At 40.4% G+C, this 13,695-nt stretch overlaps 1 protein-coding gene across 3 annotated transcripts in view; it reads right to left on the bottom strand.

The window, feature by feature from the left end:
- Nucleotides 1–13,695, bottom strand: part of RNGTT (RNA guanylyltransferase and 5'-phosphatase) — a 409,198-nt gene that overhangs the window by 331,571 nt on the left and 63,932 nt on the right. For all 3 annotated transcript variants that reach the window (XM_026654244.2, XM_026654251.2, XM_026654249.2), the window contains exons 7-8: nt 12,799–12,908; nt 11,258–11,359 (exon numbers count right to left, since the gene is read on the bottom strand). In XM_026654244.2, the coding sequence (XP_026510029.1) occupies nt 11,258–11,359; nt 12,799–12,908 (212 nt within the window). The remainder of the gene's footprint in view (nt 1–11,257; nt 11,360–12,798; nt 12,909–13,695) is intronic.

Raw genomic sequence — 13,695 nt, 5'->3', positions numbered from 1 at the left:
CAAAGCCCAAGTGCTTCCCTCTCCCCCACTAAAGGCATGCTGTGTCAATGACAGATATCACAGATCTCTCACTTTTGAAATACCTTCAGGTAATAAACACATGCCACTCATACATGTATCCTGAGAACATCCCTCCATGTTAACAGGTCACACAGACTTCTGTCACACTATTTCCCTGCTAAGAGAGACAAAACCCAACTATTGACAAAACCTTAACTGAGTACATATGACAAGCTCCCCAACTGCTCCAGTTTCTCTGCTCACAATTCACATCTTGTCTATATGACTGCACCCTATCTTCAATTAAAACCACCAAAAGTAGTTGTATTTAAAAGAACTGTGGTAAAGTGCTTTTGTTACATTATTCCTCAATATTGCACACAATTACTGCTCATTTTATTTTTGGGGCTATGTTAATATGAGAAGGGGGAAAAAGTGATAGTTGATAGTCAAACAATAAGCACAACTATTCATAAATCAAATAAAAAATACTTGTGCTATTGTACAGATAACCCCATGATACAAGCAGCACTTTTAAAAAAAATTCAGAAGGGTGAGAACTCAACTCCAGCTGAAATCTATGGCAATTGCAGATATCTTTGAAAAAAAATCCGGTCCTCAGTGAAATTAATGACTGTCACACAGACAATCACTGTTGATATTTAAATCAGTACATAAGGCAGATCAACAAAAAGATGCTCCAGTATCTGAGCCTCTTGCGAGGCAACTGTGAGAACCCCAGCTAAAGGAATAATATGCAACTATTTAACACTGATTAAATATAAGAAGTTTGACTAAGCTGGATGAGTATTTTTTTAAATATCTCTTTTATAAGCTCAACCAGCCAGAAATAAGCCACAAAAATGTCCTTACAGTATTTTTAGAGGTAAAAAGACTTCCTCCTGAAAAAGAAAGAAAGCCATATAAAATAAAATGTGAGCTGAATAAAACTGTAGTAGATGAACCTGAAAAGTGTTCTATAGCTAAAATGATGTTAAAAGTGGCTTCAAGGGTACGGATGATAGCTGTGATGGACAACATCCAAGCTAAAGTGGAGAGTAAAGAGCTTTTTCTCCCATTTGAAGTCTTAATATTTACTTTCAGAGCCTTCAGAGAAAAGAAACTACGGTTATAAACAAAAAATGTATAATAATTCATGGAAATTTGTCTAATTGCATACAAAGAATGCTAAAATGGCTTGCAAGAAAATTGGAATATTTTATACATTAGAACTTTAATTTTTCACATGAATATAAAACATACAGTAAAGAAATGGTTTTCATACTGAAAATAAAAAGTAGAAATAAATTAGAAAGAACAGTCAGCCTCAGAGCACAATGAAAATTGTTAATTTTATGACATCCCACTGTTTGTTCTAATCATGCCAAACTATACCTGCTAAGGCAGGGGTGGGCAAACTTTTTGGCCTGAGGACCACATCTGGGAATAGAAATTGTATGGCGGGCCATGGATGCTCACAAAATTGGGATTGTGGTGCGGGAGGGAGTGAGGACTCTGGTTGGGGCTGCAGGCGCCGGAGTGGGGCCAGAAATGAGAAGTTCAGGGTGCGGGAGGGGGCTCCAGGCTGGAGCAGGGGGGGGCGAGGGCTCCGGCTGGGGGTGTGGGCTCTGGATGAGGAGTTTGAGTGTAGGAAGGTGCTCCAGGCTGGGACCCAGGGATTTGGAGGGCAGGAGGGGGATCAGGGCTGGGGCAGAGGGTTGGGGCATGGGGAGAGGCTCAGGGATGCAGGCTCCAGGCGGCGCTTACCTCAAGCGGCTCCCGAAAGCAGCGGCATGTCCCTTCTCTGGCTCCTGCAGCTCCCATTGGCTGCAGTCCCCGGGCAATGGGAGCTATGGAGAAGGCGCTAGGGGCAAGGGCAGCATGCAGAGCGCAGCCCCGCGGCTGCCCCTATGCATAGGAACCAGAGAGGGGCCATGCCGCTGCTTCCGGGAGCTGCGTGGAGCGGCCTCTGACCCTGTTCCCCAGCTGGAGCGCTGAAGCAGGGCAAGCCTCAGACCCCGCTCCCCAGCGGGAGCTCGAGGGCCAAATTAAAATGTCCCGCAGGCCATAGTTTGCCCACCCCTGTGCTAAGGCCTCAGGTTTTGTACACAATATTCTCCAATGAGTGCACGCACAAGACTTGTTACAGCTGACAAGTAAAAGAAAAAACTTTTACAATGAATTACATTTTCTATATATAATCCCTTTTACACAACATATGCATCCCTGGTGTTCAAGCAATAAATACAAGTTTAAGAAACCACATTAACCTGTTTAATCTCCCAAAATTATTATCTTTAGGGCTTGCGTACATGGTGGAGTAATGTACACTATGGAGGTATGATTTCTAAGGCGGATTAATGTGTTGCTCATTAATTGAGCTGAGTAGACCCTGCTGGTGCATGTGAAAAAGTTCCCTAGTGCGCTTTAACATAGTGCTGTTTCAGACTAGAAATCACACCCCCTTAGTGTGTACTGCTGCTCTATACAGACAAGCTACATACTATGTCCAGGCAGAATCCCTTGAGGATGGAGACATACACAAAAGATTTCAGAGACCAATAGTTCTCTCTCTTCAAAAAAGTGAGATGCTTTGGACACAAACTTAGTTTTTTTGAAGATTTTAAGAGACTTTGGAAAACCAGACTACACTTGCTGTTGGTTTAATGAACATTTAAATTTAATTTCATTCTCTTTCTGGATGATGTATGGGATTTGCCTTCCTTTCAGGAACATAAGTTATTGGATGGTCAGTTTCAACAATGTCAATACACAACAAGAATGTTACCTTAACTCTTCAACGTTTCATAAGCAGCATGATTTGTGTTCTCATATAGCACCTTCTCTAACTGAAACTAGAGGTATACACCTCACCTATACAACTGTACGTCCTTTTAGCTCATATTAGGGTTGTCAACTTTCTAATTTCACAAATCCAAACACCCTTGTCCTGCCCCTGCCCTGCCCCTTCCCCAAGGCCCCGCCTCCCACTCACTCCAACCCCCCCTCCCTCCCTCGCTCTCCTCCACCCTCATTCACTTTCACTGGCCTGGGACAGAGGTTGAGGTGTGGGAGGGGGTGAGAGCTCCAGCTGGGGGTGCGGGCTCTGGGATGGGGCCAGAAATGAGAGGTTCAGGGTGTGTGTGGGGGGGGGTTCCAGGCTGGGGCAAGGGGCTGGGGTATGGGAGGGGGTGAGGGCTCCGGCTAGGGGTGCAGGCTCAAGGGTGGGGCTAGGGATGAGGGGTTTGGTGTGTAGATGACGACTCCAGCTGGGCCAAGGGGTTTGGGGTGTAGGCTCCGCAGTGGGGCCAAGGATGAGGGGTTTGGGGTGCAGGAGGGGGTTCAGGGCTGGGTGTTGGGGTGCAAGGGGTGCAGGCTCCGGGAGAGTGTTTAAGTGTGGGAGGAGACTGAGGGCTGGGGTAGGGGTTGGGGTGCAGGAGGGGGTTCTGACCTTGGGCAGGGAATTCAGGGTGCAGGGTCTGTGAGGGAGTTAGGGTGCAGGAGACGGTTCCAATCTGGGGCACGGGGTTCAAGATGTGGGCTCCAGCCAGGCAGGGCTTACCTCAGGTGGCTCCCCATCAGCGGCGCTAAGGCAGGCTCCCTGCTTGCCCAGGCTCCACACTGTTCCCGGAAGCGGCCGGCATGTCTGGCCCCTAGGCGGAGGCACAGCCCAGGAGGCTCTGCACAGTGCCCGTGCCCGCTGGTGACGCCCTGCAGCTCCCATTGGCCACGGTTCCAATGGAGCGAGCGCTTGAGGCAGGGACAGCATGTGGAGCTTCCCTGGCCACCTCTGCGCCTAGGGGCTGCAGGGACATGCCGGCCACTTCCAGGAGCCGCGTGGAGCAAGGGCAGGCAAAGAGCCTGCCTTAGCACCACTGACCGGACTTTTAACAACCCGGTCAGCAATGCTGACCAGAACCACGAGGGTCCCTTTTCAACCGGGCATTCCAGTCAAAAAACAGATGCCTGGCAATCCTATCTCATATGTGTATGCAAATATTCAACTTTCTTTTTAACTTTCCAGTAAATTTACTAACGAACATTAGCATATATTTACACATAGGCTCTCTATGAGCTGAGGGGTGAAAACATTATCTACTGCCTTTTCTTACTATGCCAACAAACATTTTACTTTTTCTAATTAAAATTAAAATGCAAGATGTATTTTGAAATAAAGTGCAGTATTTAAATTCTCCCTGTGCTGAGAGATTGACTGTGATGTAACAAAAGTCAATATCAATTATCTCACAATAGTACCCACAACAAAGAGGAATATTGTGATTTGAACCCTATGGGTAGCAATAATAAACAACATTTTCATTAATACCTGTGGATTCTTGAACTTTGCTTTGAAACAAGAAATACTGAAGAAAAATGAGAGATTAAGATGTAGTACTTCAACTACTAAAACGAACAAAACTGTTGATAGTTTGAAAATTCCAAAAACTTAAGAAAATGATCGCCATTTCCCCAAAAGGTACTGAACAGTTGGAATAAAAATCCAAATTTATAATTCCAAGGAAAATTAAACTGACTTCGGAAGTCTGAATGAGAATGATTTAGACACTGAAGAAGAGAAGAGAACCAAACAGAATAGCAGAGACTCTAGAACTTATTTTGATTTGGATGGAATACATGCTGACAGAGTAAAGCTAAACTTTCCAGTTATCCCAACAATATGGATAGGAAATAGATGGGTATCTCTGCCTGTGTATTTTAATTGTAAAAACATTGTTTGTCTTTTTAAGAAAAATATGTAGGCTGACCGTATCTGACTTTTCTTTCTCTACAAGATTGAAAACAATGAATTGGAAACCTTGAAGAAGATCCAAATCACAGTCTCAGATATCTGGTCAACATAGGAGTCTATCCTAGAGAATAAAGCATGCAAGATGTAGCATTTGTAATAAAAGAAAGAGGTTTAATCTTCTACAAAGCTCAGATTGACACGGATATTGGAAAGATGATGCCTAGTTCTGGTGATCATAAAAAGTTATCCAATGTTGATTGTACAGTAGAACTTCCGTTACGAGCACCTCACAATGGCGGTTGTTCGGAATTCAGAAATGTTCATAACTCAACAAAACATTATGGTTGTTATTTCCAATTTAAAACTGAACACTGACTTAATACAGCTTTGAAACTATTATGCAGAAGAAAAATGCTGCTTTTAACAATCTTAATTTAAATGAAACAAGCACAGAAACAGTTTCCTTACCTTGTAAAAAAAAAAAAAAAAATTCAAACTTCCCCTTTTTTTCGCAGTTTTCATTTAACACAGTACTGTACTGTATTTTTTGGTGCCTGCTGCTATCTAACTGTATACATCCAATTCCAAATGAGTTCTGTGGTTGACTGGTCAGTTTGTAACTCTGGTGTTCATAACTCTGAGGTTCTACTGTACTCCACCTAACTCTATTAATTTTAAAAATATGAAGTACTGGGAAATAATCTGATCATCTTGGATTATGCCAAGGTACTTTGTTATTCTAGCATGTCTTCCTTATGAAAATTCCATGTATACAATGCTATAGACCTTTACAAATGTAGAGGGCATCACACAATGCAACTGCACTAGAATACGAATCATTATATTTTTATTTATTATGCATAACATGAATATAAATAATCAATGGAAACCACTGAGATAGAAGAAACCTCTAAAACATCTTTTCCATCCTCTTGTAAATCCTGAATAGTACCCGGTAGCACTTCATTTTCTGTGGATTTGTGAAGTCCTGATAATATCCCATGTACTTTGCCATTTACCATCTCCCCCAAATTGTTTTCTTTTGGAGAGGGGAAAAGGGGTTGGGTGCTCTTTGTATGCTCATCACCATAAGAACTAACTGCCTTACTAAAAATGTTTCAGCTTTCTTTCCCATTGAGTATTTGAACATTTTGTCTTTACTCCCGTTGTACTAGCTCACATTTTTTTCCAGAGCAAATCTGATTTTTCTACTGATATTTATAACTAGGGCTGTCAAGCGATTAAAAAAATTATTCACGATTAACTAGAATACCATTTATTTAAATATTTTTGGATGTTTTCTACATTTTTAAATACATTGATTTCAATCACGACACAGAATACAAAGTGTACAGTGCTCATTTTATATTTATTTTTGATTACAAATATTTGCACTGTAAAAAACAAAAGAAATAGTATTTTTCAATTCACCTAAAACAAGTACTGTAGCGCAATCTCTTTATTGTGAAAGTTGAACTTACAAATGTAGAATTATGTACCAAAAAAATACATTCAAAAATTAAACAATGTAAAACTTTAGAGCCTGCAAGTCCATTCAGTCCTACTTCAGCCAATTGCTCAAACAAGCAAGTTTGGTTACAATTTGCAGGAGATAATTCTGCCTACTTCTTATTTACAATGTCACCTGAACAGACGCTCACAGTGCACTGTTGTAGCCAGCATCGCAAGATATTTACATTCCAGATGCACTAAAGATTCATATGTACCTTCATGCTTCAACCACCATTCCAGAGGACATGCGTCCATGCTGATGACGAGCTCTGCTCAATAACGATCCAAAACAGAGCGAACCAACGCATGTTCATTTTCATCCTCTGAGTCAGATGCCACCAGCAGAAGATTAATTTTCTTTTTTGGTGGTTCGGGTTCTGTAGATTCTGCATGTGAGTGTTGCTCTTTTAAGACTTCTGAAAGCATGCTCCACACGTCGTCCCGCTCAGATTTTGGATGGCCTTCAGATTGTTAAACTTTGGGTCGAGTGCTGTGGCTATCTTTAGAAATCTCACATTGAAATCTTCTTTGCGTTTTGTCAAATCTGCTGTGAAAGTGTTCTTAAAATGAACAAGTACATAAAAGGTTGTTACAAAGAGGAGGGAGAAAAATTGTTCTTCTTAACCACTGAAGATAGGACAAGAAGCAATAGGCTTAAATTACAGCAAGGGAGGTTTAGCTTGCACATCAGGAAAAGCTTCATAACTGTCAGGGTGATTAAGCACTGGAATATATTGCCTAGGGAGGTTGTGGAATCCCATCATCGGAGATTTTTAAGAGCAGGTTAGACAAATATCTGTCAAGGATGGTCTAGATAATACTTATTCCTGTCATGAGTGCAGAGGCCTGGACTGGTTAACCTCTCGAGGTCCCTTCCAGTTCAATGATTCTATGTGCTGGGTCATCATCCAACACTGCTGTAACATGAAATATATGGCAGAATGTAGGTAAAACAGCAGGAGACATACAATTCTCCCCCACAGAGTTCAGTCACAAATTTAATTAACACATTATTTTTTTAACTAGCGTCATCAGCATGGAAGCATGTCCTCTGGAATAGTGGCCGAAGCATGAAGGGGCATATGAATGTTTAGCATATCTGGCACGTAAATACCTTGCAACGCTGGCTACAAAAGTGCCATGCAAACGCCTGTTCTCACTTTCAGGTGACACTGTAAATAAGAAGCAGGCAGCAGCATCTCCCGTAAATGTAAACAAATGTGTTTGTCTTAGCGATTGGCTGAACAAGATGTAGGACTGAGTAGACTTGTATGCTCTAAAGTTTTACATTGTTTTGTCTTTGAGTGCCGTTATTTAACAAAAATGAACATTTGTAAGTTACACTTTCACGATAAAGAGATTGCACTACAGTACTTGTATAAAGTGAACTGAAAAATACTGTTTCTTTTGTTTCTTTTGTTTTTACAGTGCAAATATTTGTAATAAAAAATAATACTATAAAGTGAGCACTGTACACTTTGTATTCTGTGTTGTAATAGAAATCAATATATATGAAAATGTAGAAAAACATCCAAAAAATATTTAATAAATTTCAATTGGTATTCTATTGTTTAAAGGTGCGATTAATCATGATTAATTTTCTGAGTTAATTGCGTGAGTTAACTGCGATTAATCGACAGCCCTATTTATAACCTCTCTTTTTGTATTAATTCTGTATCCTCACTGGTATTTGCAACATCTGCACATTCCTTGTAATAGAGACCATGCCCCATTATTATATTTGTGTGGCAATCAGTTCACTGTTAGAGCTCGAATGTATGTCCTCTGTGAACGCAGTATCCTGTAACTTTGAACTTAAACAGCTGATCCAGGAATTTTTCCGTTCTTTCAAAACTTCTAGAACTAAAGGGAGTTAGCAATTTTTTCTTTATTTTTCATTTCTTATATTCTTCTTACCCATCGTATTTTGCTGCTACTCCTCTTCATTACTCAGATACCTCAGTTGTGTACATATTTTCGACACTGCCAACTCCTGCTCTTTTTTCTCTCTCCTACACAGATAATTACATGGGGGGGAGGGGATACTGTTAGAAAATCAAGGTGCTGATGCAACCTTAAATTGGTCCCATTTGTGCATATCATGTACACCAGTGGCAAGTTCAACACCAAATGCTTTTATAAATGTTTGTTCCCCAAAGCATAAGATCTTTCCCCGAGTCTTTACCAACTACCAAGGTGGGGAAAAATCTCACCTCTGTGAGATCTCTGGCTTGTATAGCCCTTCCTGCCAGTCTTCCCTGTCTCTTCCTGCCTCTCAACTGTGTCAGCTGATGACTCAGCTGAATCACCCAGCTAATTAGTCAATCACTTAGTATTTAAACTATTACCTTGTCAATTTACCCCGGGTGGGGACCCTTATAAAATAAGCAGAGTAGTGAAGTCAGCCTTAGGCTAGTCACACACTGTCACAATGTGTTGTGATCATCTTGCCCAGCATCACATGGGAAGTCTGTGGAAGAGACAGGAAGAGAACTCCGCTCTCCTGGAACTCAGTCCAATAACTTACACAGAAGAGAATGTCCTCTTCTCTCCTTACAATCCTCTACCTCATTCACTGTCCATCTTGTGCAGTGATTGAGGCAGGAATGCTACAGACCTGAAGAAGAGCTTTATGTAAGCATAAAAGCTTGTCTCTTTCACCAGCAGAAGTGGGTCCAACAAAAGATATTAGTTCACCCACTTTCTCTCTCTAATATCCTGGGACCGACACGGCTACAACACCGCATATAACAAATAGTATGTGATTATGCATTTAAACACTATCATAATGCATAATGTTCTTATTACATTTTTTTGTGATTTCCCAGGGTTTTTAAAAAGCAAACTAAAACTAATGTACAGTGGGGCCCCAGTGTAGTTGGCCTCTAGACACTTACTGCTATATAAATGCCAAATAATAAAGATTACAGGAGCAATAAATCATTACTCGAGGTATAAACAGATCACCAGCTAAAGTCACGAAGAAATTTTCTCCCAGGGCAGACACAGGTACATTATGGAGTTTCTTCTTCTTTGATAGCTATTAATTTCAGCAACATTCCCCCATTTTAGAGACAGGGAATCTATTTCAAACCAGAATTAACTTCAAGTGTGACCACTGTATAGCTTCAACACTGGTCACCATGTCAGTTTCACTGATCTGATATTTTAGCTGCTTATTGATTAATTTGTTTTATTCCTACATTTTACTTGTAACATTTCTTATATGGCTTCTAAGGGAAGTAGTGTTTTACTTCTCATATGGAATACAGTGGTGTGTGTGTGTGTGTGTGTGTCTGTGTGTGTGTGTGTGTGTGTGTCTGTGTGTCTGTGTGTCTGTGTGTCTGTGTGTCTGTGTGTCTGTGTGTCTGTGTGTCTGTGTGTCTGTGTGTCTGTGTGTCTGTGTGTCTGTGTGTCTGTGTGTCTGTGTGTCTGTGTGAGTGAGTGAGAATCTTTTTCATACCCCCTTCCACTTCTTGAACACTCCCAACAAAATACAGGAAATAGCTAGTGTTTAAGAAGGTTTGTTCACCACATGTATATATTAGCTTGGGGAAAGTAAAATTTAAACTCCAGCTTATCCTGCTCCACTCTACACTTAAAATTTAGATCAAACTAGCTATGAGCTGTGGAAGAATTCTTCCATTGACCTAGCTACCATTGCTTGGGTATGTGAATTACCTACATCAACGGAAATACCCCATCCATCCATATAGAAAATATCTATATTACTGTGCTACAGCAGTATAGCTGCAGCTGTGCCGCTGTGGTGCCTGTAGTCTAGACATGCCCTCTATGGTCTGCATTGATTTGTAATGCCAGACACAGAATAGCTTTACTTTGCTCACTATATATTATTGATGAGTTGTCTAGAAATGGTAGCTGCAAGCATTTTCAATGCATGATGCTAGCTAGTTTCTCTACTGATTCTGTAACCACTTCTATTGAACTGCTCTTGTAACTTTCTTCCTACAGAATAGTGAATTAAAATGGATATCCCTATACAACTTCTAACAGCAGAAGTGGGAGAGGAGGTATTTTCTTTCTTTATCCAGCGGTAGATCAACTGTCAAAAATACATTCTACACATACAAGTCTTGCACACAAATGCAGACTGAAAAATTTATTTCTGCACCTCTACTAAAAGAATGTCACCACTGCAATACATGTAACAGAAGTTACTGTTGAATCAGAAGGATGCTGACTAGTCAGAGTTACAATTCTAACACAGGACTACAGTATCAATACCTTTGAAGAATTATGAAATTCCAATCATTAGTAGGATGCATTGTCAACAGGAAAAGTAAATAAAATTTTCAAATGTCAACAACTGAAGAACAGATTAAAATTTAAAGTTTGATCTGTGTACCATAAAGTATAACTTTTTTCTTACCAAGCTGAGTTCCTTTAAGCCTCTTATTGTATATTATCTTAGTCCTGGTCTACACTAGGAAATTAGTTCTGTATAACTATGTTGCTGAGGGGTGTGAAAAATCCACACCCCTGAACAACACAGTTAAAACAACCTAACCCCTGATGTAGAAAGCACTAGGTCGATGGGAGATGCCCTCCCATTGGTGTAGGTAACGCCTTCACTGAAGTGCTACAGGTGCACCATTGCAGTGTTTTAAGTGTAGACAACCCCTACTATAAGGCACTCATCATCATGGTATCCCAGCCCAATAGGCAAAACTCAGGGAGGACAAGAATTAAAGCAAAAATGTTAAATAAAATACACTTAAAGGAACAGTCTATAGAAAAGCATCTCAGATGAAAGAGGCTTGAAGTTTCAGCATAACTTATGTACAATACCAAACTATATTAGAACTTCAATTTTTTAGAGCTGACTTTTTGTTTCTTTAACAAAGTAAAACATGTCTCTCCATTGTATAAGGAAGAAATTCACACTCGAAAGAGCATACAAACTGCTCATCTAAACAATTTGCTTTATGTATCAGGGTGAATTATGTAGTTTTTTTAGATATGAAAACTTACCGAGTGCCATCTGCTTTCCAGCTTACTTTATACGGCTTCTGCTCTAAAAGTTTAATATTTTGTTTGTCCATGGAAATAGGCTGTGCTCCAGGGAATCCAGACCTAAAAGAAGCAGGATTTTTATTAATATTCTACGAGTATCCATACACGGTAATGTATTTCTCAAATCAATCTTGCATGAGACACAGTTAACACTACCTTTTCTACAAGGTTAACTTTCAGTTGGAACAGCAACAAAGAGTCCTGTGGCACCTTATTGACTAACAGATGTATTGGAGCATAAGCTTTCGTGGGTGAATACCCACTTCGTCAGACGCATGTAATGGAAATTTCCAGAGGCAGGTATAAATATGCAGGCAAGAATCAGTCTAGAAATAACAAGGTTAGTTCAATCAGGGAGGATGAGGCCCTCTTCTAGCAGTTGAGGTGTATTTACCTCATCCTCCCTGATTGAACTAACCTTGTTATTTCTAGACTGATTCTTGCCTGCATATTTATACCTGCCTCTGGAAATTTCCATTACATGCGTCTGACGAAGTGGGTATTCACCCACGAAAGCTTATGCTCCAATACATCTGTTAGTCAATAAGGTGCCACAGGACTCTTTGTTGCTGTTTACAGATCCAGACTAACACAGCTACCCCTCTGATACTTTTCAGTTGGAACATCTTCCATAACAAGATTTTTTTTCTTACAAGAGGCACCCTAGTCTGGATGCGATAAATCTACCTCCGAGCACTCTCCCGTAGACTCCTGTACTCCAGCGCTGCGAGAGGCGCAGGCAGAGTCGACAGGGGAGTAGCAGCAGTCGACTCAGCGCAGTGAAGACACCATGGTAAGTCGATCTAAGTACATCAACTTCAGCTACGTTATTCACGTAGCTGAAGTTGCGTAACTTAGATCGACAAACCCCCCCCAGTGTAGACCAGAGCTAAGTGGTACTGAATATTCCATGAGCCTTTCACTTCTGGAAACTAACGTTCAAATTCTGGATTACATCTAGAAATGGTACTAAACCAGTGTTCACATCAATGCTAGGCACAAATTCAAACCAGCAATGACTGCATTAGAAAGGCCAAGAAATGGAAAAACTAGGGTTTTGCACATCAGAACAGATGCGTATTGATAGTTGTATAAGTAAACTTGCAATTTTTTGCCTGGTTCAAGCCAGTGTTATTTAGTTTAATGTGCACTAAAACTCACCCAAAACTTTAGAAATAATGATTAGACCAGACTACTGCATTTGGTATTTGTGTAGCAATGGCTAACATGAACATAATTTATGATCTGACCCTGGAAATATGATTCTAGAATCTTGTTTCTTAAATTATAACAGCTGATCATTCTCTTTTCTTTTCTTTGTAGGCCAATATAGCTTTACTGTTGAATATTTCTGGTTACCAAAAAAAAAAAAAAAAAAAAAGTAACAGCCCATCCTAATAAATAGCTGCCTGCTTGACTTTTCACAAAATTAAGAATATAATATTGAATGTTTGGACAATTCAAAGAAAAAAGTTAAAATTAAATGATTTTTCCCATACCCTTCCCATCCACAGAATTGCTGACATTTTTGCTGTATTTCTCTTAACTTTGGTTGAGTTGTCACTTGGGCTACACGTTTAACTGTCACTCCTTCCAAGAAAATTGCACCCTAAAAAAAAAAAAATACAAAAAGCAATTAGAATTTAAGATATATTACAAAAGAAATTCAGAAAACTGATGCTTTCATGTACACACAGACTTCTAGAATCACTAAGATTTAAAGTCATCGATATTTAAGGTTGCACAACTAAGGTCAATCTACCCTGGTAGTGTAGACTGAGTCATGCTACTCCAGCTACGTGAGCAGCGTAGCTGGAGTCGACATAGCTTAGGTTGACTTACCGCGGTGTCTACACCACGCTGCATCAACAGGACACGCTCTCCTGTCCTCTCATTCCAGTCGAGTATCAGAGTCGACCAGAGAGCACTCTTCGGTCAATTTAGCGGGTCTTTAATAGACTCACTAAATCAACCCTTGCTACATCGATCACAGCAGCATCATTCCCTAGTAAGTGTAGACATGGCCTCAGTTTCCATTACAGGTCTTATTTGACCCTACTTCTAAAATACACCAAAATAGCCATATTGGCCTCAAAATTGGTAGGTTAGGCCTGTGGTCAAGGTAGAGTTCTTCTAGAAAAACTGAAATCAGATAAGGTGTTTATTAAGTAAAATTTAAGCTATTACACAGCTACAAGGTTTTTTGTTTGGTTGGTTTTTTGCCACTTTATACCAGAAAGCCCAGAAAAAAGAAGACAGATTGAATCTACCTTACTGCTCCTCCAGCAGAGATCCATAGATTCTAGAACTGGAAGGGACCTCGAGAGGTCATCGAGGCCAGTCCCCTGTCCGCATGGCAGGACCAAATACTGTCTAGACCATCCCGGATAGACATT

The sequence above is a fragment of the Terrapene carolina genome, unplaced genomic scaffold, assembly GCF_002925995.2.
Source record: "Terrapene carolina triunguis isolate 2854851 unplaced genomic scaffold, T_m_triunguis-2.0 Scaffold42, whole genome shotgun sequence".
In the NCBI taxonomy this organism is placed as follows: Eukaryota; Metazoa; Chordata; order Testudines; family Emydidae; genus Terrapene; species Terrapene triunguis.
The sequence above is the reverse complement of the archived record's forward strand: the minus strand, read 5'-3'. Positions and strand labels throughout refer to the sequence as shown.